General features: G+C 41.3%; 3 protein-coding genes across 3 annotated transcripts in view; 2 read left to right on the top strand and 1 right to left on the bottom strand.

The window, feature by feature from the left end:
• Positions 1–9,851, top strand: part of LOC140942268 (exocyst complex component 7-like) — a 21,594-nt gene extending 11,743 nt beyond the window's left edge. The window contains exons 17-28 of the mRNA XM_073391229.1: positions 1–41; positions 610–669; positions 1,543–1,581; positions 2,849–2,911; positions 3,612–3,681; positions 4,834–4,902; positions 5,039–5,159; positions 5,615–5,713; positions 6,132–6,210; positions 7,345–7,386; positions 7,883–8,016; positions 9,517–9,851. The exon at positions 1–41 is cut by the window's left edge and continues 79 nt beyond it. Of these exons, the coding sequence (XP_073247330.1) occupies positions 1–41; positions 610–669; positions 1,543–1,581; positions 2,849–2,911; positions 3,612–3,681; positions 4,834–4,902; positions 5,039–5,159; positions 5,615–5,713; positions 6,132–6,210; positions 7,345–7,386; positions 7,883–8,016; positions 9,517–9,619 (920 nt within the window). The 3' untranslated portion in view covers positions 9,620–9,851. The remainder of the gene's footprint in view (positions 42–609; positions 670–1,542; positions 1,582–2,848; positions 2,912–3,611; positions 3,682–4,833; positions 4,903–5,038; positions 5,160–5,614; positions 5,714–6,131; positions 6,211–7,344; positions 7,387–7,882; positions 8,017–9,516) is intronic.
• Positions 9,852–10,578: 727 nt separating this feature from the next.
• Positions 10,579–14,854, bottom strand: LOC140942159 (uncharacterized). The gene is made up of 4 exons (XM_073391126.1): positions 14,626–14,854; positions 13,354–13,661; positions 11,978–12,066; positions 10,579–10,771 (listed from the first exon to the last, which is right to left on the bottom strand). The coding sequence occupies exons 1-4, from the start codon at positions 14,843–14,845 to the stop codon at positions 10,693–10,695; spliced, it is 696 nt and encodes a 231-aa protein (XP_073247227.1). The 5' UTR covers positions 14,846–14,854; the 3' UTR covers positions 10,579–10,692.
• Positions 14,855–16,767: 1,913 nt separating this feature from the next.
• On the top strand, positions 16,768–17,978 carry LOC140940968 (UBA-like domain-containing protein 2). Its single transcript, XM_073389927.1, has 3 exons — positions 16,768–16,960; positions 17,097–17,156; positions 17,235–17,978. Exons 1-3 carry the CDS (start codon positions 16,853–16,855, stop codon positions 17,373–17,375), a joined length of 309 nt encoding a protein of 102 aa, XP_073246028.1. The 5' UTR covers positions 16,768–16,852; the 3' UTR covers positions 17,376–17,978.
• Positions 17,979–24,019: the final 6,041 nt, after the last annotated feature.

Here is a 24,019-nt window from a genome sequence, read left to right as displayed (position 1 = left end):
CATTCAATGCGATCCAGCCTGATTTCTATGTAACCTTACAGGTCAGTTCATTGCTGGGGTTTCTTTTGTAGGTACACGTGTTATAGAAGCTTCAGAAAAGACGCTTTTGAGCGTCGCACGTTAAACGGGAGTGCACTCTTGTCATTCTTGGGCAGTGGTTTTACCCACATTTTTCGGGCAAATCGTCTCTTATGAGAGTAAAGACATTAGCATGAATACTATGTCACTTTCAGTTGACGTACGTCGCTCAAAATGCCTTTAAGTGAATCCGGGAACGAAGAATATAAAGCAAATCCTGTCTTCTGATTGGCTTCCCAAGAGAGCAAGATGGGCCCATCTTGGCCTCCCGGAATTTCCCGCGTTGGTCCCGCAAGAAAAACTTCTCGTTTGGGTCGTATGATAATTCATTGACCAAACTTCGTCTCAGTACTTCTAGTCTTTATACTAGATGACTTAAACGTCGGAGACAACTAAGATGTCTGCTGCCGAGTGCATAGACCAGAAGCACTTAACTTCAGACGTTGAATGCGACTGCCATGTTTTCCTGTAAATTTATGTTAGACGTACGTCGTAGATGTCCATTAGTAAAATACATTGGCTTCCTTGCAGGAGACCTTTCACAGAACTCAGGGTCAGTTTCCCACGCTCATTCACGCTATGGAAGCTACGGTAAGTAGATGTCTCTCTATCTCTCTCTTGTTACGTCACGTTGCCATGGTAGCAAAATTTCTAAATGACAACAAACTGAAAACTTAAAAAGTGAATTCGCACCGTTTCAAACTTCATCGATCTTATTCAATTTCATTTAATTTGTCAAATGTTAGGAAGTATCATGTCCCAGTCGTGCAGCGACGGCTTAGAAATGTACAAAATGCGTGATGCACGTGCAAAGTTGTTGTTTTGCTTGTATTAACTTATTGCTTTTTTCCCATTCTCGTTGCCGTTGCCGTCGTCAGAGTTTTAGCTCCCTATTGTTGTGATCAAGAAATTTTGCTACCATGGCAACGTGACGTCATCTTTCTCCTCTCTATTTCAACCACATATTTCACTGGCAAACAAAGAAATGTCTCATTTTAAGCACCGTATTTCTAAACTTGTAAACCCCACTCAAAAGATAGTCTCGAAAGTCCCAATATTAGTGAACTTACTAAGCATAACTGGAGAGGGAATATGACGGCAAACCTTGCGTGACAAGGGTGACAACCATGTTTGCAAAGAATTTTCCGACGAACTTTTCCCTCCCTTAAACATATATTTTTTTGTCAAAGACCAGGTGTTAAGAGAATATCACGACAAAACACGCACATTACAGACCTGTCACGTTTGTCACAAAACACACGTACACCTATATTGCCGTCCTCTTCTTTCTTCCGTACTATTGCGTAAGCCCACTATTTTTAGGTGGGAGATGGTCTGGGTGCTAAACTTGAATCTTAGTTTTAGCACCCAGAACCTCCCCCACTACTATTTAAGTAAGTTATAATACAACTTAGTTTAGTTATCTTAATTTGATATCTTTGTACAAATTTATTTATTTTTCAGTCGGCTAAAGCGTTGGATGACTTTGCTGATGGCATAAGGGTGAGCAAATACTCATTGACCTATTTTTCAGTATCGAAATTCTCATTGTACAAACACTGCTTTATCGACAAATAAGATGTATGATGGCACCCTAGATGAATTCCCTTGATATTTGAAATGTTATTGCTCTTGCAATTACTTGATATTTTTTTTCACTTTCCCTCAGTATTAACTCAGGACGCTGTCGTAGCGCACACTTTAGCTTATCCATTTCAGTGCTTAGATCCTTTTTATTCAATTCATGATAATATTTAAGCTTGCAATTTACAGCCTCCCATGCAGACGTTCTTAAGGTTATGTTCCCCCTATACCGGAGAGCTTTTGCGCCGCTGCGAAAACCATACCGGCTAGGGCTTCTGTTCACAGAAAAGAACGGCTGTGGCGGCGCGGTTTCTGTGACGGAGCGAATCTGCGCCGCGCTGATCTCGAAGTGGAGCGTGACATATCGTATAGGTTTTATGCCATACTTTTGTGCGGTGTGAACACCTATTCGGCGTGTCGCGGAAGTAAATAGGTAGGAGCGAGGACTGGAACCCACTTAGGCGGAAGTAATTATTAAGGAGTAAGGACTGGAGTTTAGTGCAGCAAACCATCTCGGCCAACTGTGCCGGCACGATTTTCGCGCGTGTGAACGACTTAGGGCCTGTTTACATGGAGGTGGGGGGCCCAAGTTGGGTGAGGTAACCCGCTTAGGTGAGGTAACCCGCCTGTCTATATAATCTTTCATTATAATTTGATCACGTTTACTTGATAGGTGGGGTGACTCGCCGCATGTTACCTTACCTATCTGGGGTCCCCCACCTCCATGTAAACAGGCCGTTAGTGCCGCCACTGGCCGTTGGTGTTCACACTACATCGGAAAGCTCTTCGTGACGCCACGAAAAGCTTTCCGATGTAGTGTGAACATTGCCTAAGGCTTTGTCACGTGTTCCGGGGGAACAAAAAACGCGTGACGAAAACCTAAGAACGTCTGCGATTGATGAGTCTGATGTCACTCTGCCGGCATGACACGGCAGAGTGACATGTGTCGTATTTGAGTCCATGTGTCGTCAAAAAAAATTGAGAACACTTCAGCTGCAACTGTAGACTTCAACTACCTGAGCAAAATCAAGTAATGAAAGTTAAATTGGCAACAAAGCAACTTTTTCGGCTCAGTTCATGTAACCGCAAATAGAGGTCTTTCATGTTTGTTACTTTTCTGGGCACCCTTTAAAGTCGACTCCAGGAGGACAGTGAAAGGTTACTCGCATGTATTTTTTCTTTACAGCACGCTCCAGACAAGCATTCCAACATGCCAAGCGATGGAACGGTACATGAGCTCACAAGAAATGTAAGTTAAAGAGATTTTAAAGTTTAGACTCGTCATACTAGACTTTCCAATTTTACCAATAATACAGTTGTTGTGCATGAAGGTGAAACCGTGAACCTTGAAATCTTCCGCCATTATTTTCAGACCTGCACTGCGTAAATAGCTGAACCACAGGGCCGCGTTCTGTCCCTTTTTCTGTCAATATCAGTACAGTTGACGTCAACTATATTGATATCGGCAAACATCTTCAAATTTGGTCAGCACTAGCTGGTTCTGAAAAATTAGCCGGGAGATACGAGCCTATCAGAAAGATATTATTATTCAGTCAAAATATTTTACTGTTTTTGATTGGCTCAAATCCTACAGCTAATCCTTCATAAGCAGCTGGCGGTAACGAAATTTGCAAGACGTGTGCGGTATGTGGAAAATGACGTCAATATTATTGCTTAATCGCCAGAAAAAGAGAAAAGGCAACTGCGAGGTCCTGGGGTAAGGTTACGCTGTTTTGGTAGAGCAATACAAAATGGCAGAACATTTCACACGTTTCGAGAGGAAGAAATAGGCGATCTACTGCCTAGAAACGTAGCAAGAATATCAAGGATGCAACTTGACGGATGACACCCTCCTCGATCTCCATAATCTTCCAGATCATTCTCAGGCGCATCCAACTGGAATTGCTAATTGTTCGAGCGTAACACAAGTGCTTTGTCTTTCCCCTCAGACACTTATTTTTATGGAGCAGCTTCTTCCTTATGTTGAGACAGTAGGCAGCATGTTGGTTACCTTGCAAGGTAATGATAGTACAGATAAATCATTGATTTGGCTTTTACTCCTGATGATTCGTTAGCCAACAAGTGCCAAGTGCACGGCCGTTAGGCCTGGGCTCGAAACTGTATCCTAGCAACATGCAGCGCATGCTCAACAAAGATCTCACTCGATTCATGCAGAGTCTTTTTCGTGTACTCCAGAATCGAGTAAGCAAAAGAAAGGCTCTTCTGGTAGGGTGCACATTGTGTTGCAGCAAATTTTTAATCATCTCGAAAATTTTCAGAGTAGCTCTCAGACTCCTTAGGCCAAGTTACATTTTCCAGGCGCGCCTTTTTTTGAGAAGGTAATTTTATCTTTTGAGAATGTTTTTTTCCTTGAGTGCCAAATCAACAGTTTACGGTCGTTTTGCCTAAGAGTCGTTTCGCCAACGTCCTGTTCGCCAACTTCTGAAGTCGTTTCGCTTACGTGTTGGGTCAGTTCCCAAACTCCTTTCGCCTGATCAGTGGCTGAAAGAACGAGGTATATACATGTGTATCGCACTTTTTTGTATTATGGCTGGGAGAACGAAGCATATGCATGCGCAGCACTCATTTCGCTTTTTAGGAGAACGACATAAAAGACGTTAGCGAACTGACTTGTTGACGAAGCGACCGGTCCCCAAACTACCCCACTCTTTTAACAACTCTTCTTCCTCGGGCTTCTCCTATTTCCAGTGTTTCTTGTTGAACCCCAGTGACTCCCATCCTCGGAAACTAAGGAGCAGTCAGTCGGATCGGGAAAAACGGTTGCTGTTTTCGCTGAGACTTCTTCATGAAGAAAGCTTTCCTGCACGAGCCAGACAGCTACGGCGAACAGTCAAGTTTGCAGGTAAACTCCTTGGTATAAGAAGATCGCGAAACAGCCAATTGAAGCCGATTGTGCCCAATCAGAAACGAGAATTCGAATGAGTCGTGGAACTGGTTCGTCAAGAGAAGCATCTCAGAAGCTCTATCGCCCTTTCTTGAAAACTTCCGACGCCTTTTTTCCCGACCCGACTTACCTCTCCGAGGATGAGTGACTCCTCGCAGCTTATTGGGTCTGAACCAAAGCTACACTTCCCTCTTTTGAAAACCAATCTGTTAGATTTTCTCCAAGCGACTTATTTGCTTTGCTTTACTGTTAATTTATTATTGCAGAGGATCAAAGTGGTAATTTCTTCACTAGAGAACCAGAGTTGTTTACAAAGGTTGTCTCCGAATATGTTCGTAAGTATTTAGCCTTATCAGTCAGTTAGGACATGTGTCCCTTCAAGAAAGAAAAATTACGGTTTTACCTGTAGCTCTGTTTCTTGGAGAGGTCACTGAAATCCTTCTGACCTCTGCTTCTGTCTTTTTTATGCAGAACGTGTGCTTGGAGCCCTTGGACTGAATCTTGAGCTCAAGGCGAGGGTGTATGAGGCTCCGACCCTGTCATCTCTCTTCTTACTCAACAACTATAACTACATCGTCAAGACTCTTCAACGGTACGAATATTGTATGAATACAAAACTTTGCTTATTAGAACACAAGGAGGCTATAAACACGAGCTATCAGAGATGTTAACCTCCTCAAGTGATTGGCGAACTTGTCACGTGACAGAATTTCTCGGTATAGGCCGTGGCGGCAAAGTGGCAGCTTCAAAAACTCTTTTTTAGCTTCTTTAGATTCTGATTCGTAAACTTTTGTGTTAATATACGGACTCAACAGAACTAGGAAACAACTTGCGTAATTTAGACTGGAAATACGAGCTCAAAATGTGAAAAATCAACGTTATCTTCAGTGTTGTGCGTTTGCGGTTGGTTGCTAATCTACGATGTACGGACAATTTAGATAATGTAGACTGCTACTAGCAGTCCGGTGGGATTGTCCAGCGAACTCGAATCTTTGGAAGGGAGAATGTTTTACAGCTGCGTCACCTGTTTTCGTTTCTCTATTACAGGTCGGGTCTTCTTGCACTTCTCCAAGAAGGTGGAATCGCTGGAGTGGAGAAACAGTACGAGGGGCTAATAGATGAACAGAAAGCCACCTACCAAAAATGGTAGGAATAGTCATTTAAGTAGTATTAATTTACGAGCTTCCTCTGATAGAATGTGTTGTGCCTTACACTTAATATATCTGGTACTCAGGGCCTCTCTTCTTTCCGTACCCTGAGAACAAAAAAGTAGCTTGGTTGAGTGATCGAGTGCTTGGGTCTGGAGTCCTCCGGCTCAATGTGGGTTTTCTGTTTAGCAATCAATCTCTCACCCAAAAACTTTTTTTATTCATTCCTGATTGAGCAACTTCTTGATCGAACATTTCTTCGATCGATTAATAAAATTATCAAAGGGCTGATTATTCAATGGCTGGCCGACCTGACCGACCGACTGGCTGACTGACTTACTGACCATTGACTGAAACTACTGTGTGATTCATGGATGAATTAATTGGTCATTGTTTGTTGGTTTGTTGCTATTTAGCTGGGGAAAAGTTCTCAACTTTCTGCTCGAGATGGACAAACCGATGTCGACTCATAAAGCATCTGAACAACAAACAAAGGTGAACATTAAAAAGAGTCGAGGAGTTGGGCCGGGGCGGGAGACGGGACGGGACGGGGACAGGGAGAAAGGAGGAGTAGGTAACGCCTGAGAACACTATGAAAGTGAGAAACACCCCTGAGCTAGTGGCGGTTGTCCACAAACTGAGTTTCCTAAATAAACAATGAGCTCGATTGTGTGTATTTTCCTCTCCCGTTACCGTCCCCTCCCCTGTGTTTCCTTTTGCCCGCCTTAGCTATTTCTACTCTCCCCGATCTTTCTCTGTTATAAAATCAAAGATGGCGGGCACTGTATAAATAAGAACATAAACAAGTAGCTTTCGCTCATCCATAGGGAATCCACGCTCTTATTTGTAAACTGCAAATGGAAATTAAAGAAGAGATAAAATCTTACTTGTTTTGTTTTATTGTTGAATCCGCTGTGGTGCGAAATGGAAGTTTTTACGATGCGAAAACTATGTTCAAGTCGACGAGCCGTAAGGCGAGTGAAATTTGAGACAATTTTGAAATATCACGCAGGGGCGGATCTAGGGGGAGGGTGCAGGGGGTGCGCAACCCCCCCCCCCCCCCCCCCCGAGATGACCTGCGGTTTTCTAATACAACTGGTATTCTGCAAAAAAAAAAATGTGGTTTATTGGTGTTGAAGTAGATTAAGAGACGAGTGCACCCCCTCCTGAAAAAAATCCTGGATCCGCCCCTTTCACGAGTGGTATTTATGCCAAATATCACATACAAATCATGCTATTATTTGTTAATACTACTATCTGCAAAACGTTTATAATTTTCACATGAAGGTATTTCAAATTAAGCTGAAATACCACTGCTCTAAGCCAATCAAATTGCAGAAATTTCTCATGTAGTAGTATAAGCAAGCGAAATACGCGTACGCGTAGAAATCACTTCTCGCGAAGACATGCAATGCGCAAAGGGAAGGGAAGGTACGTAAGAAAAGTTATTGTTCCTTTCTGTTCCACCCGCGTTTCTCTTTTCCTCGCGGGTCTTGTTTTTCCGTGTGCACGTGTGTTTAGCTCGATTTTAGTACTGACCCGTAGTTTAGACATAACACAAACAACTTGTTGCCTGTATGCCTGTGTGGCGGGTTTTAGTTCATGTAAGCTTTCGTTTTTCTGTTTTAGCTGAAAGATAAGCAAAGGCAACTTATTAAAGACAAGTTCAAGGTAAGAATAGCAAACTTAAGGTAAACCTATCACCAATCAGCGAAGTCTTGCACGCGTAATCAGTTCTTGTTTTGCAAAAACATGCTTTCCTTAATACGAATTTTTTTTTTTTTCGCTTAAAATGTCAGCTTAAGCGAAAAAATATTGACACTGCATGTTTGTAAAGATTTTCCAGGTGTCAGCCGGCGAGGGAATGGGTGAATACAGTACATTTGTCGAGCTTTCAACTCAAAAACTTTTTCAAATTCGTGCTTGCGTGATTAGCACGCGAAAAGCAAAACATCTTGACGTCACAACTATGTTTACATACTCTCATGCACCACGCCTCGCGGCCAATCAGAGCGCGCGTACTGTCTTAGTTATTTTAAAAATAAGTAACCTGAATCTATTAAATTTCTTAAGTTTCCCTAATTTTGTCCATTGTCTTGGATAGGGTTTTGGGAAAAGAGGTTCTTTTGACACGTGCGTGACGTTAAGGAAATTGTTGTGTTTCTAGGGCTTCAACACGGAATTTGAGGAGCTCCATCAAATACAGAAAACGTATTCAGTGCCTGATACACAGCTCAGAGATCAGCTAAGAAATGAGAATATGGATCTAATTCTACCACATTATACAGCTTTTAGGGAGAAGTAAGTTATTTAGCCTGCGAACGCAGACCCACTTCTGGTTGTCTTCGTTCGTAGGCTACTATTAAGTTAGTTGAAATGGTAACGGCCGAAACTTCAGAAGTCTGCGCCTGACTGGCCCCAAGTTGACTCACATTACGTCACGACGGCCATATTGGTGTAAGAAAGTACATGTAATACATGTAACACGGCGACCATGTTGGTGTACAGAAAAAGTCTTGTGAGGATTGAACTCTTTTCTTATGTAAAAAATTTACCTTGTTCCAAGAAATTTGGGATCAATTAGGTTTCTGTGATACAGCCCACCTACCCTTCCGTAGGGAAAAATGTTGGCTTAGGGGAGGGGTAGAAGGGCAGTTTCCCAGAAACCTAAACTGAACCAAAATTTGCATAGCTGCTGACCACGTGAGTGAAAACCGGCGATCTATAAGAGTGATTTAGCAACATACCGGGGACGTCAGTTGGCGACGAGAAAGCGCGCGGACTGGACTGGAGCGCGATTTCCGGTGCCCAATTTGCCGCTCTGCCATTGGTCAAGTCAGTTTGATTGTTCACGCACGCAGTCGTCCCCGCCATCGCGTTGTCTTTGCTAATTCACTGGGCCTTTTTTTTTTTTAACAAGGGAAGTACCAACCTCATCCCCTGGGTCTTCTTCGCCCTATTGGAAAACGAGAAGACCCTGGGGACGAGGTTTAGGGAAGCGCGTAGAAGATGCGCGCGGGGATTTATAGGAATTAGGAAAATAAGGAGTCGTCGTTTTCCCTTTTCTCTCTCTTTCCCATCGTCCCCTCGGCCGAGATGTCGTTCTAGTCTCCAGCGATCGATCCATGACCGCGTGCAAATGAAGAGACGACTGGGACGAGTCAAGTATGCGTCTGACCAGCTTTAAGCATACAGATGTTCGAGGGACTTTGGAGGTATCCTACAATGGAGGACAAAAATCCTTGGAACGGTTATGAAAAACCTTCCTTCCACATCCTTAACTTATCAAATGTTCAGATGTAGCATAATACGTACTTCTCTAACCACTTGGATACCGCGACTGGCCCTCCCCTCCCCCTCTAAACAATGTTGGATGAAGAAACACTTTTAGGACAGTGTAAAGTGTACAGGGGTACACGAACTACAACATTGCTTGGGGGAGAGGGGGAAAGGGGGAAAAATTAGGGCAGATCGTGTTAATTGTCCTAAGAATTTTGTCCTCCATTGTAGCCTCTTCCTCAGGCCACTTCGCGCTATCCGAGTTAGCAGACGAGGCTTGGAACCGTGCGCTAGGCTTCCTCCGCGAATTGACACGTGACGTCATCTGACATCCGAAATCGCCAAGGACGACTGGCAACGAGGCTGAGGGTATCCTGCGTTTAGGCAAAATACTGAGTAAAAAGAGTAGTGTAACCAAAGAGGGGGGCGGGGGCTTAATAACTTTCTCCGCCAGAAAAGAGGGACTTGTTAGAGAAGGGGGTGTTAAAAGAGGATTTACGGTATTTTTTGTTCTTTCTATAGATATAGTACTTTACCCTTTACGAAAAACCCAGAAAAGTACATCAAGTACACAGTGGAAGAGATTGAAGCGATGCTGAAATCATTCTTTGATGTCTCGGCTTAAAGAAACTTTACACAATTTTCGACCATAACAAGTAATATTTCTCTATTCAGCAATTTATTCCAAGTATTTCTAACTTCATGCTGAAATAACGGTGGTTGTAATGTAAAAGTAATTGTAAAAAATATGAAGCGTAATTGAATAGGAAATTCTTTTTTCGAAGACAACAATGTCTTCGAGTTATCACGTTTAGGAAAAGTTCTAAAATAAATTACCTTTATTTTTTTCTCGACAATGTTTATAGCCCAAGGCTAGTTGTGCCGAACAGCTAACTGGGAATGTAGCTGTAACGGCCCTATTTAGGATCCTTATCACCTTGACGATCATATTTAACTCACTGTTGTCAAGACTTATCGACTCCTTTTACTACAGTGTAACCTCGCCTTACGATTACCCATAAATATGATAACATTCTTTCAAGGTGGGAAAACAGCCGACATATCGCGACGCTACCACTGGTTTCCCCGCAAAATGACGTCTGAGGAAGGACTGCGCAAAATTCCATACTGATGATGTGTCACTGCCTAGATCTGGGTAGTGCTTCTGATTGGTTAAATTAATTTCCTTTGCGGCACAACCAATCAGAAGCCAGATCTAGGTGGTAACACGTCATCACTATGGAATTTCTGCGCTCGTTCCTCAGACCTCATTTCGCGGGGAAACCAGTGGTAACATCGCGACATGTCGGCTGTTTTCTCAGGCTATCCAAACGTAAAAAACAGTGAATCGTTTTATTATTTTGATTACCCCGTTAACACGACCACCTGGTATTCACAACCAAGATTTTATGGCCCAATTGTAATCGCATTAATGGGGTTTTTACTATACGTTAGGTTTGGGTCTTCTTGTGTATATCTTAAGTGGCGTATATTTTGAGTATTTCATCTTCAGTAGAGCCGCTGAATGAAATCGCACGTGGGTTTCTCTCGTAAAGTATGTCAGGGCAGGTGACAAATTTTAGGCTTTAAAATGTAATTTGCACATTTCGCGCGTGTATCAGAAATTTTTCGATTAAGCATCCCCGAAATAGCGCGCACTTGTTAAAAGTTTATAGACAAAAAATAATCGTTTCTTATTCAAGCAAAGATGTCTTCATCGCCAGCAAACATGCTCTGGAAATTACTGTCGCCTTCACGTTCATTACTGACTAAACATCTGCAACAAAAATGAAGAGACATTAGTCAACAAAAGATACAGCAAATTTTCTGTTTCTTGCAGTACTTACAGTTGAAAAAGTTGCTGTTCTTATGTGTTTTCACTTATTTTAAATCCCATTTTGCCCAACGTCAGATAACGTACTTCTGATCTGTTGTCTGCTTTCTCCACAATCTGATCAACACCCGTCATAACGACCATTCGACTGGATAGAAGATCTCGTGACAGTGCGCTTCTTTTCTTTTTCCTCAAAGAGCATAGCGCGCGCTCTTGTTGGCTGCTCAGAGGTCATCGGACATCTAAACACAGAAACTGTTTCGCTTCAAGTCTCTGAGCGTGTAGTAGAGCAAAATCTTTTATTTGGACATCTCAGAGATGAACTGTTTTTACTGGTTTTTTTTTACTGTTTTTACTGTTGATTTCATAATGCTTCTTCTTTTGCCGTTGTCACACCTTTTCTCCTTTGTAGGGAGTTTACGTAAGGGCGACGGCGACGCCTACGAAAACGTCACTTAAAGTGAATTTGCGCTGCCTCAAACTTTATTGCACTTATTCCATCGCGTTTAATCCGTCAAATGGTGGCAAATTTTTTGGAGTTGAATTTCAAAGGACTGCAACAAAGTTCAGGAACGGAAAAAGAAAGTTGTTGTCTTTTGTTACCGTCCTCGACCAAACGTGAACTTAGGCAGTTTCACGTTGTAGTCGTGCAACGACGGCAGAGAAATGTACAAAAAAGTGTGATGCACGTGCAAAGTTGTTGTTTTGCTTGTCTAAACCTACACCTTTTTTGCCGTTCTCGTTGCCGTCGTCGTCGTCGTCGTTGCGTAAACTCCCTTATCTCTTCTGTTGTGGTAAATACAACGGTTGTGGTTGTAACTTAATTTAATAAGAACCTATCTTCCCAGCTATCTTCCCAGTGCTAGCAGAAGCCTCTTTTCCCTGGTTTTCCTCCCGCCCGCCGAATACTCTACGGGTGAAGATGAACTCAAAAAATTGGCCTGCTCCTTATACGTGGGTCTTCATGGCTCAAATGGTAGAGCACTGCAGCGCTAACACAGAGGCCATAGGTTAGTTGGGTTTATTTGCAATTTCTTAAATTGCAAATTTGTATTTCAATCAGCAGTTCACATCATTTTCAAGTTTAACAATTGCAGAGAAAATGGTTAAAGAAGACGTTCCTTTGTTATTACAAAAGGGTGGTTTTACCTTGATTCACTATTTTCATCCTTGCTTTGTTGACTGCCTAGCTTCCTGTCTGCCCTCCATTTGAACATTCCTGATACAGTATCACTGCTCTGCACACGAAAAGAAAGAAGCTACGGTTGATAAATTATTGTGTTGACAAAATTTTCTTCTTATTGTAATTTTGTCCTATTAAAAATTAGGGTCCTTTGATCATGATAAAACTAATGAAATGTACCAGACTGAGGTATCTTATTCCAAAATTGAGACAAATTTCATTACTCATGTTTACAGAAAGACTCATGTACTTTATATTGCAATATAGAAAAATTTACAATTTAGTCCAAAGCGGTAAGTGGTAATTCAAGTTGCCCTCTTTCTGATTGGTCTGCATCTTCGTCCTGCCAACCACATGGCCTATTCCAGCCTTTCCAAAGGTGCAGGCCTTTATATGTGGTATTGAAGGTATGTTTTTTTGGTTGTATAACAGTTCCCTTAGATTCTGCAAAGTGGGTATTTGGTTGCCAGAGACTTTTCATGCGAGGGTTCTGGTTTTGGTCAAGTCTTTCTAGTTAATTTGTAGATGAGGAGTGGGGTTGGGGGAGGGGGGGGGGGGGGGTGAGTCATGCTTCTCATAATAACTAACTAAATGACACTATTTCACCCTGGGTACCAGAGGTTTTTTCTCATGGCTATGGCATTTGGCTGAAGAAGCATCGGCCTACAGCTGACCCCAAAGTATCACTTCCATACTCAATCGCTCTTCGCGATTGACTCTGACTTTGTTTTAATTTTATTCATTTTCTCTGATTCCCATTAAGTCACTATTCAATCTCCCACTTGAAAAGATGTTCTTCTGTCCTTGAGTTTATATATTTAAGACAGCTTGAAAGTTTTTGTAGACCTGCTACAGCAGTAGGTGAGGGGATCGCACAGGGCAGTTTGAACCCTCCACCTCCAGTTCCTTGTTTTCCTGGATTCCACCCCTTTTTGCTACATTTCCTCCCTTTAGCCCTTTTTCAATTGCAAAATATTATGCAGCATTGTTGCATATTTTCCCCCTATTTCTCCCACTTTCCACCCTTTTGGAATTCCCACCTCCTGCTTCCCTCTTCCCCTACTCTCCTAGGTGTCCAGCCCCTGTCCTCCCCCACATGATAATACACCCACATAGATGTACATATTTTTTCAATGATGATCACAATACCAAGGTCTACCTCCCCCATCCCCCCTTCACGAATAGTAGTTTGGTTTCTTTTACATCCCACAAGAATAAGACAGTGAAAACGCTGTTAGACCAGGCCTACAGTTTTTCATCTTATCCAGGATACCATTTCTTTTTGCAAATGCCTTGAAGCCCTCTGCACTCCGTGGCCATAAAAGGAAGTTGGTTTATTTACCTTCTGGTCTTTTTCTTCTTGGTACTTTTCTGCTGGCTCAATTAAAAGTTGTTCTGCATGTATCTGATCAAATAAATCTTGAAGTTCTGTTGCTTTTCTTTTTTGACTTGGGAAACTTTCTTTTGGCTCTTCCATGGTATCTACATTTTTAGCAGAACAAGTAGTTGAACACTGGCTTGATTGCGACTTACTGGATGTGCATGTCGTTTGGAGTCCCTGTGCTTTTCTTTTGTGGCATTTATACTCTGAATATGTTCTTAGTGGTGATTGGCATTTTTTATCCGGTTGGTCTTGCCTATCATTCTCATCTTATGACAAATTTGAGCAAAAAGTTGTTAAAAATAATTAACATTACATAGCAAGATTTTGTTAGAGTGTGGATAAAATAACCATTTGCACTCAGGTTGTCTAGAAAATCATCGTGTCCCATGTTTATATTCTGGCTGCATTTCTGTGTACTTTTCTCTAGACCTGTCATGGTCAATTGCAGCTACAATCTTTGCCATCGATCATGGCCATTTGAAAGAGGTCTCGATGGATCAGAGATTCAGCAATTGAAATTTTAAGAAAAGTGCCTGGAGGTTCAGCTTCGCAACCCCTTCCCCATCCACCCCCAACCTTCTTTCCTGAATGATGGGAGCTGGAAGGGCTAGACCCTTTTTGGCAGAGGGTGGTTTGGTTAGAGTATGACTGTTTGCTTTATTATGTACTAACATCACAAAGAGAGATGTTTTGCTAATTGCCCATTGGAGATAAGAGTCTAGATCAGTTTAAAAATGTGGAGGATTATAGTCACTGGCATGGACTCAATTTTATAGGTGGTGCTTATTTACAGTCTTACATGTTAAAAAAATTCCTGTCCCCTCCACTGCTTTCTCTCTTCGAAACCCCTCTTAACCTCTCCCACTTTTTGAGATGAGAATTAAGGCATATGTAAGGTTAAGATATTATGACAAAAAAGCAAGTGGTTGACAACAGTTTTAACTAAACTGAGTTGTGAATAATAGACCAATAATTCGGACTTGGCACCAAGGCTTGGGGGAATAAAACACAAGAAATCATCTTGAGGATCAGTTTTTCTTTGGTTTTATTCCCCCAAGCCTCAGTGCCAAGTCTGAATTTTAAGATGTCGAATTTGCTTGTAGAGATCTTCCATTTTAGCAAATGACATTGCAGACTTGTTGTAAGTTTTTATAATTAAACTTAACGTTTAGCCTGATCGTAATGTAATATTGCAAGGAAAGAAATTGATTGGCTTAAAATTAGCCTTACCTTCACTTAGCAAAGAAATTGTTTCAATTCGACGCTTTTCTATTTTCGGAGTATCAGCTTCTCTGCTTTCTAAAGTTTGACATTGCTTTCTCCATGCTTGATGCAATTTTGCTTTGATCTGTCGTTCTTTAAGAAACGGAAATTTACTTGCAAACCTTGAGTAATTATCGGTTAAGAATACCTTAAGGGGAAGTTTCTGTTTCTTTCTTTTCGGTGGCATTTTAGACGAATTTTTCCCTGCCTCTCTAGAATGACTAACAGTTTTTAGAATTGCAGTCTTAGTCCTTGGTAACCTGTCCTTCTGCACTTAAAAAGCCCCCGATCCTCAGTTGTCCCCAGGGTCTTCTCCTTTGATTCCTTTTAGGCAGAAGGAGGGACCCAATGTGTGCATGTGTACTGAAAGTGAGAGGAGAATCCTTTGTGGCTTCATGCTACTCGCTGGTCCGTTCAGTTAAGTTGTATAAAAGGGAGGCTAGGGTGCGTTGCCGCCAGCGACCTGGAGCGTCTGAGAATCTGCATGCTATTTAAGTTGCGACAGTCATCTGTTCTTAACTACGAAGCTATGCGAAAAGCAGCTGGTTAAAAGGTGATCCATGAAAAAATAGTCAGTCACTGCAAAGTGAGATGAGCATTGTAGAAATCAAATGTTTGTAAAAGAAAGCTAAGATCAAGTTTCAGACGAACTGTCTCTGGAATTTTTCAGATCTGGGAGGTGTTACTTGCCTCGGCCTCCTTGCTCTGCGTAATTCTTATATCACACTCTGGCTCATCCAATAATTGTCTTCACTACTAAATCATTTAGCGAAAAAACATTCTTTCTAAGAAAATCAGTTATATCTTCACAAAAAACCTTTTTATGATACAATCCTTGGAACTCGTTCTTGACTGTCAGTACCAAGTACGGCGACCAAGCGCTTCCCACCCCCGACCCCCCCGGGCTTCCACCTCCTTCTCTCTCTTCCAGCCTTTTCTCGTTTCTTTACTACCTGTACCTCAAGTAATCAAAGATTGGTGCTGGTGAGTTCGATCCCCGGGGGTTACCCTAGGAATGTGCCTCCCTGAAGCCTGGGTTGCCCCATCCTAAGCTGCTTGAACAAAAACCAATGACAGTTGCACCTCCCCTTTGTAGCCCTTACATGATATTTCCCCTGGTATTCCATATTTGAAAGTCTGAAGCTAGTTGCGTTTTTTGATGAGGATCGTCTCTAGCATCAAATGACATATTAATCTAGAAGCATCCGTTTGAAAGGATCACCGGTTTTCACTTGATAAAATCAGGAAATGTATTTGAACCTCGCCCACAGGGCGCTTTTCCTTGTCTTTGCCAAAGCCCGGGAAAAGCGCCCTGAGGGGCGAGGCTGGAAATATATCGTAAACAATAGTATAGCAGTAAAATTACAAACTTTATTTTCAAATACCAGCACCTTGATCTACATCAATTTGAATGTTGACGAGCTACAATATCGTCAATATCAAGTCCAAGATGGCGTTCAAATCGATCGATACCCGCAAGACCCGCGGGACAAAGCCTCTTTTCCGAACGCAATAAAAATATTCCAGGTATCGTGGGGTCAAGTGTTGATTGCAGTCGTACACGTGACAAGACCCGACGAGCATAGCGTGATCAGTTTCCTCGTTGCTCTACTGTGGTGTTACTTCCGCTCTTACTTGAAGCGGGATACCAGTATTCATTGTTCATCAAAGTGCATAACCATTGTATCATTAATATTGAGCCACAAAAGATGAAGAAGCCCATTAAGGCAGATTATCTAACAAAGCGATACTTGATTAATCGCGTGACAAAATTGTAATTTTATGTACTTACACGTGTACTTGCGCAACACCTAAATTCTGACAGATACAGAAAGAAAGCAGGCTCCGTAGAAAGTTAAGAGCTGATATTTTCAACTAGTTTAGTTTCGGGTGTTTCTTACGGGAAACTGCTATCTGTATTATATAGAATTCCTCGGGAAAAATAGTGCAAAACATTGTATTTTTAACACTGACCTTTGTTCGAGATCCATTTCCTTCTTTTAAATCCTGTTGCTATGGATATGTCAGATCATACCACGTTTGTATAATAATCAACCAATGAGTTTATTTGTTGTGCTGTGACGTCATTTTTGTGACACGTGATCTCCAAGCAAAAACACACTTGGTGTGATCCTCCTTCTCCGAAGGTAAAGCGTGTTGCAAGTATTTGTTTTTATCGTTGTTTTTGGTCAAAATGGACACATTGAAAGAGCAAGCTATGATAAATCAGTTTGTAATGGCTGCTGGTTGTGCCAGAGACCAAGCAAAACAACTTTTGCAGGCGGCACATTGGCAATTTGAGGTAGTGTGCGGATTGTTTTGATTACAACTTGAGCGATGCGGCTTGACTAATTTTAAGATCATACCTCGCTTTATTTCTTCATCTAACTGAGCTAGCGATGGTTAAGCTAATTTTTTGCTTCTTTTCTGTGTTCTAGACCGCCTTGAGCTTGTTTTTTCAAGAAGCGGCGATTCCTTCACATTCACAACACAACGCGGTAAGTCGAACGGTTTATAAACCTTTCCGTGCAATATCTTTCGTTTTGTCGTTGATGTTTCGTTTTCTTCTCTTTCAGCTCGTAACCCCAGCGAATACGCCAGCGACGCCACCAAACTTTCCCGACGCCATGGCAGCATTCTCAAAACTTCAGACTTCCGATACTAGCCCTAAAACACAGACTTTAAACGTGAATGTGAATCATCAAAGAGTGAGGTGATGTTCTAACGCAATGTTGTTGTCATCTTGCACCGTTCATTTGTGTTTGTATAGTTCCGCCGTACCTTTCTTCAGCGCAGCATTACTGGAACCTTTTTATAAAAATGTGTTAACAGAACAGAACAAAATTTGAGGATTTGCTGGGAACAGTAAGCTACGAATCAAGATATGGAAAGGGCAGAAATGTTTTGGAGTTCGTGGAGAGTGCCAGCCTGTGTCCGGCATTACAATTCAACAGAATTCAACTGTTTAAATGGGAGTATTGATGATAATGAGCGAAGTCGCTGAGACTTTGAAAAGACTGAGAAAATCCACCTTAAGCAAATAGAACATTTTGTTTAAGCTTATAATTCCTGTGGAATCCAACGTAAGCTTTGAAATTTTTCGAGAACTTTGCCCGTTGTGATGAGCAGACTGAAACATACAAGCTGAACGCCTTGTGAAACTGACCACGAGCATTCCTTTGGCTTTATGTATAATTTATGAGGAGTTGAAATCGAAAAAAACCCAGTCAGTCCTGCTAACGGTTTTGAAATTTTGTTTTGCAAAACTGTTGAGATAACAATCTAATTTAAACGATTACAGTAAAATTTAGAGAGCAGTGTCCGCGTAGAATATTGATGTCTGCACGGTTTACTTCATGAACACGAGCTTTAAAATTTGTGTCGTATCTGTAAACTCTTTCTTTGTTTCTCGCACTTCTCAGCATTGTTTACTTCAATCATTTTTCATTCGATTTAAATAATTTGATGGGGTTAAGTCTTAACGCCTAGACGCTAATCTAACTGGTTCGAATATTGCATATGAGCTTAGCGGCAATTATTAAATTTTTGTCGTTCTCCGGATGAGACAATCTCGAGGATTTTGATTTCCGGACTTTGGAATGCGGTTGTTGTCATATGCAAAACCACATGGGTCATTTGAAAAACTAGATGTTGTTGTTTGTTCCTGCCACTGATATCATTAAAGCAAGATTACCAGGACAATTTGTTAGTTTTCAACGGGTATAAATATCCAGCTGGGGCATTTTTTATAATATATATTTTCTACAAGTGAAATACAAGAGGCCAAGGTCAGACTTTCTGTCGAGTAATTAATAACATCAGATCAATATCGCCATTATTTCTTCAAGAGGGTCTTAGGCAAAATTTTTCTGAACAAGATTTACCTGGAGTGGGTCGCTAACATTTTAACAACAGCAGGCTTTATCTTGCAAGGCTGTTCCCCCCATCCACCTTTTCCATTTGCAACAAAGGATATAGGAAGCGTCTTTGGGGTTAGATTACGTCTACCATGTAGGCACCTAGAGGCATTTTATAGCTAACATTTCTATCCAATGTTTATCAAAGGTGATAAGCCCTCATTCTTCAAAACCTTTTCTTATGGGCATTTCTCTTGGGTTTTCAGCTATTTCATCATGGTAGCAGTCTTCAATGGTGTTTTGCAGGAGATAAACTTTAAAAGTTTTCCTCCTGTAGTGGCTTGAATGTTACCTCATTGAGGTTTTTATTGATTTTTCCCCTGATACATCAGAAGAATTTGTTTAAGTCAACAGATGCAACCTTTTGGGTCTATTTCAGACACCTTTTTGGGCGCAAGAGAAACACACGAATTTTGCTTCTCTTTTTGTGTCACATGCAGACATTTCACACTTCCTTGCATTTAATTGTAACTTACATAGTACATTGGTACAAAGATACAGACTGCACAGATCAAATCTTATTTCTGATCACAATATTGACTTATTACATTGAGGCCCTCTAATTAGGAGGGTTACAAATTTATGTCATAGTCCAGTGTTCCAGTTAATTTGTTCAAGCAGGGGATCCTGTAGACCATCTGAGGGGTCATTAAGACCACGTGCTAATTTCTTTGTGTCGTTTGTTCTGCCGTCCTATGTCGCATTTTCAAGGCCATGTGGCTCGTTGGAATTTTACTCCAACAGGCCTGTACATTGAATCTGATAAACCTGATAAAGAAAATCACTGACAACAACACTTGGGTGCCCTTTGGTCTTCCTTTCCCCATCTGCCTGTCTGTAAACTGAACTTCATGTAAGAGTTAGGTTTAGGTTATTTCTCTTAGTTGCAGTGTTTGAATGGAGCACGTTTGTCCCTAAAAGAGGCTAACTTATTATCATCGAAAGCTATCGGTTTTTGATGCCATGGAGCATATTATTAACTGTGTGTTAAATAACAGCATAGCGAGGATATTTCTTAGTTTGCACCTATCTATGTTTATTAGATGTTAATATACCCTACTCACAATATGGTGACTTATCATTTTGGTACAAAATCATTTCAATTCTGATGTCACATTGGTAGAAGTTTTTTCAGTTAAGGTGTAAATAGTTTCATGTACTTTGCTTAAATAATGAAGAATATTCATCCAAAATGTTTTTCTAGTTCACACGCAAACTATAATTGAAGTGATGAAGTTTTAGTGCAATTTCACTGCTTGAGTTCAAAACGAAGTGACTGCTTTTCCACAATATGCTTACCATCTTGCCAAGCGCTTAAGGATCGATGAAATAAAACAGAGTTCTCAATAAGAGCTGGCGGCCGGCGAAATTTGCTGGGTATTTCACCTGAACTTGCCGCCTACTCTTCTTTGGAAATTACCCCCAAAAAAGCCAAATTTAAAGATGTCTGTGCTCTGTTCAAACACTCTAATTTTTGCTCCAGAATGCTGGAAATGCAATCTAAAAGGGCCGGATTTTAAACTATTTCCAGGGGGCATGCCCATGGACCCCCCTTGTAAGTTGCACCTTTGACACTCGCAAGTACTTGCACCTGTGGCACAGGTTTTTTACTTCTCCTCCTACTCCAAAGCTTTTTCCAGCTACTTAAAAGAGCTGTGTCACGAAATTCAGCCAAATTAGGAAAATTCAAAATGCCCGTTAAATTAAGAGAAACATAAAACTAACCACTTAAAACTTTAAGGGAAGGTTAAAATAACATAACAGAAACAACAGGTGGCACAGACAGGCAAAACTGAAGAAGATTGAAATGGATTGAAATTAGGGTTTTTGAAAACTGTTCAGCCTAACAGTTTTTCAAAGTTGATCCCTGCTGCTTGCAACTTCAAAACAATGCTCAGGAGACATATTTGTTTGTCTTGCATCTCTGATTTTGTCATTTATATGTAATTTCTTTGCTTACTTTAAGTTCTATAGCAATTGAGGGTGCGTAATTGGCAAAATTAAACAAAATTAACTGGACTGCTGTTTCTCAGCCCCTTTAAAACCTTATTGAAAACCCTGGATAAAAGCAATGTCGTATGGTTTCTCAGAGGGCAAATAAATGTTAAATTGGAGTTGTCAAAGCATTAAGTAATTGAAGTGAAGTTTGTTTATTCCTTCAAAATGAGACCATGGTTTTAGTCATGCAAAATGTAAAAGTCATGTGTTGTTAAGTTTAACAATAACTATTGTTTGCTTTGAGGATATCTATAGTCATCACTGCATCCCAGGAGATCACTATGGTCACCTCCTCCCACAATTTGCCATTGTCATAAAAAGGTTACAAGTTCTTTATTTTCCGTTGTGTAGAATGAACAAACTTGGCCTTGATTTCTTGTATTGGTGGATTTTTATCAGTTGTTTGCCCTCTGAGTAGTCTACTACACAGCGTTTTTAGTGTTGTCACGCAAGGAGGAGCGTTGCATGATGACACTAAAATTAAAACGGCTACGTAGCAGACTACCCCCTGAGAAATCATGTCATGTTACTCTTATCCTGTCAATCCTTAACCCCTCAAATCCAAAGAGAATCCAACATCACTTTTCTCCTAACAACATCAAGATATCATCAAGAAAAAATGTTGTGAGATTTAATTAATTGATCACCACAGGGAAAATGCTTTGATCTTTAACCAAATTCTCTAAACTAATCTTAGAAGAAAAGTATGGAGATCAGTGTGGAAAATTTGAATGTGGATCTTGGGGCTTGAAAATAAACCTTGGCAAAGATGGCGGGTATCATGAACAAGGTCTGTCACAGGTGAGAAGGAAGCAACACTTGTCAGATTGAGACTTTCAGAGATCCACTGTGAAACATTCCAAAAAGTCTGAGTTAACTCGCAATTCCAAAAGAGATGGATCATAGGTGTCTCGGAGAGGTCAATTTTACAAAAAAGGGAAGAGTCCAAAATGCCTAGCAATAATTATTGGATGAGGCTAAGTATGATATGAAGAATTATGCACATAAAGGAGTATGTTATCTGCCAAGGCCAGATAGCACCCACTTATTCACCCATTCATTCAAAACGTCTTAAACTTAAACACAAGCTGCCAATAGCTTTGTAAAGTTTGCATCTTCATAAAACTTGCCTGATCATCGACATTTTGAGGAATGAAGGAATATTCAGGGGCGGATGCAGGATTTTTTTTAGGAGGGGGTGCACTCGTCTCTTGCTCTACTTCAACACCAATAAACCACATAGTTTTTTTTTTTTTTGCAGAATACCAGTTGTATTAGAAAACCGAAGGTCATCTCAGGGGGGGGAGGGGCACACCCCCTGCACCCTCCCCCTAGATCCACCCCTTATATTTCTTTCAGCTGATATTCTTCAAATAGTAATTGTCATCCATCGAGCAGTTTTTTCGCTATATCTGCTATGTAAAGGCAGCACACTTTGACTATTTCCGCTATGTTCAATGTGCATACGCTATTGCTTATCTCACCAGCTAAAAATAGCAGAGCTTACGTGTCTCCTGCTGTCCGTTTTTCTGTCAATATCATTACAATAAAACTATTGAGCATATTTTATTGATGTCGGCAGGCTTTTCCTTTTATTTGGTCAACGCTAGCCGGTTACAAAGAACTTAGCTAGGGGATTTAAGCCAATCAGTTTTACCCAGTCCCTGGTTCTAAGATAGTAATGTAAAAACTGATGCAAGAACGCGCGGAGGCTGGGGAAAGAATAGGCGGTGCAGGTCATGCACTTCCTCAACGCGCGTCCTCTTTCCCTTAACTTTGTTCTTGCGATTCACCCATCAAAGAAATATTTTGAATAAACAATAATGTTATTTAATAACAGTGTGATACATAATCGAGAGGAGAAGTGTGACGTCAAGTTACCATGGCGGCAACATTTCTAGATCTCAACAACCTTTCTTGACAGAGACGGCCATTCAGCATTGTCCAACGATGGAAGAAATGTATGGGCTGCCGTTTTGTTCCTGAGTGCAATCATGTACAGGAGAGTCATACAAGTCAATTTTTTTCTGCCATATTTGCAGGACCACGGTTTGTTGGGATCCATGACAACGTTGCTACCATGACAACGTGACGTGACGACTTCTCTCTATTCACAGCCTTACCGTAAGAAGAAGAAGAAGAAGAAGAACATAGTAAGTCATAGTTTGATATAAGTCATAACATAGTAAGTCATAGGTTAATGAGTCTTATTGATAATCAGTTTGTAGCCTGAAAAGTTTTTAGGGATTATGTATTTCTCAAAGCCTTTGAAACCATTTCCAGCTAACAATTAATTTTACTGCTACCTTTGACATGAATTAGTACTACATGTATTGAATTTACTGTGTGGCTATTTCTGTAATCATGTTAAGGTGGCTCTGTACACTTTCCTGAGAGGTTCTTCCTTTTAACGTTTCTCTGAGTGCATATTAGCTTTACCATATTAGCGTTTTTAGGGAAGTTGTATGCCGTTCTGTGGAATGAAGGGTATTAAACTCCCCGGATGACGCCCTTATCGGAGGCTATTCCTTTTCGTCCACCTTTAGTTTCAGTGGTCTCGTTACCATAAACGATCTAATAGGCGTCTATTTAAGTTTAGGAGCCCAAGCGGGGGTAGCCTGCGTGGGATGGCGGTTTTGGCCGGGAGCGCATACAAGCCAAGGTGAGTGAGGGCAGTGAAACTGCGAGCAGCGCGCTTCGCCGCTCAGTAGTGCACCCGACAGAACCGCCATCCCGGAGGCGTTTAATAGATAGCAGGCGTTTAAAAGAGAAAGGCGCTTATTCTCATCACATGCTTTCGGCGAATATATCACCACAGTTTATTAACAGCAGATTATCCAGACCATCCATTTGTGCGTCTAGGCTAGACTACGAGTAGTCCGCAGTTTTCCTCAAGGATAGTAGAGCGAGCGAAACGCGAGCGCGCGTGAAAATCACCATGCCGCGTGTCGCCTTTTCTCGCGTGGGGCGATTTTCGCGCGCGCTCGCGTGTCGCTTTTTTTACTATCCCTGAGGAAATATGGGGACTACTCGTAGTCTACGTCTAGGCCATTTAGAGATCGATGTCTTTTTTATAAAAGCTCAACTTTGACGCCAGAATCCTCACTTTGAACTTGGCAATGAACAAGATGCAATGAGCAAACCCCGGGGGAGGGACTCCTCATATGAAAGTGGTGGGGGTGCTCGTCGTCTCGCTTAGGGGTGTAAATCTCGGATTTTGGTCTCACTTAGGGTATTCTGGGCAAAAGGCTATCATATTTAGCCGTGAAGGTCTCGTTTAGGGTTGCACGCGAAAAAATATAAAAACATAACCTATAAGGTGGTCTCTTTAATTTTAGGAGGGTCTCAATGGGGTTAACCGATAGGCGTAAAACGGCCAAAAATTTAGGCGATAGCCGTAAAAATTGAAAAATTTTAACCGTTAGCCGTAAATAGGGTAAAAAAGA

The sequence above is a fragment of the Porites lutea genome, chromosome 6, assembly GCF_958299795.1.
Source record: "Porites lutea chromosome 6, jaPorLute2.1, whole genome shotgun sequence".
Lineage (NCBI taxonomy): Eukaryota > Metazoa > Cnidaria > Anthozoa > Scleractinia > Poritidae > Porites > Porites lutea.
Note: the sequence above shows the minus strand (reverse complement) of the source record. Positions and strands in the feature narration are given on the sequence as shown.

What these genes read in the sequence shown, in the direction of transcription:
- LOC140940968 (XM_073389927.1), top strand. Translation starts at nt 16,853, where the DNA reads ATGGACACATTGAAAGAGCAAGCTATGATAAATCAGTTTGTAATGGCT. An exon ending in CGGCACATTGGCAATTTGAG is followed by an intron (nt 16,961 to 17,096) that starts GTAGTGTGCGGA and finishes TCTGTGTTCTAG; the next exon opens with ACCGCCTTGAGCTTGTTTTT. An exon ending in CACATTCACAACACAACGCG is followed by an intron (nt 17,157 to 17,234) that starts GTAAGTCGAACG and finishes CTTCTCTTTCAG; the next exon opens with CTCGTAACCCCAGCGAATAC.
- LOC140942159 (XM_073391126.1), bottom strand. Translation starts at nt 14,845, where the DNA reads ATGCCACCGAAAAGAAAGAAACAGAAACTTCCCCTTAAGGTATTCTTA. An exon ending in AATTTCTTTGCTAAGTGAAG is followed by an intron (nt 13,662 to 14,625) that starts GTAAGGCTAATT and finishes ATTTGTCATAAG; the next exon opens with ATGAGAATGATAGGCAAGAC. An exon ending in GATGAAAATAGTGAATCAAG is followed by an intron (nt 10,772 to 11,977) that starts GTAAAACCACCC and finishes TTTTTGTTGCAG; the next exon opens with ATGTTTAGTCAGTAATGAAC.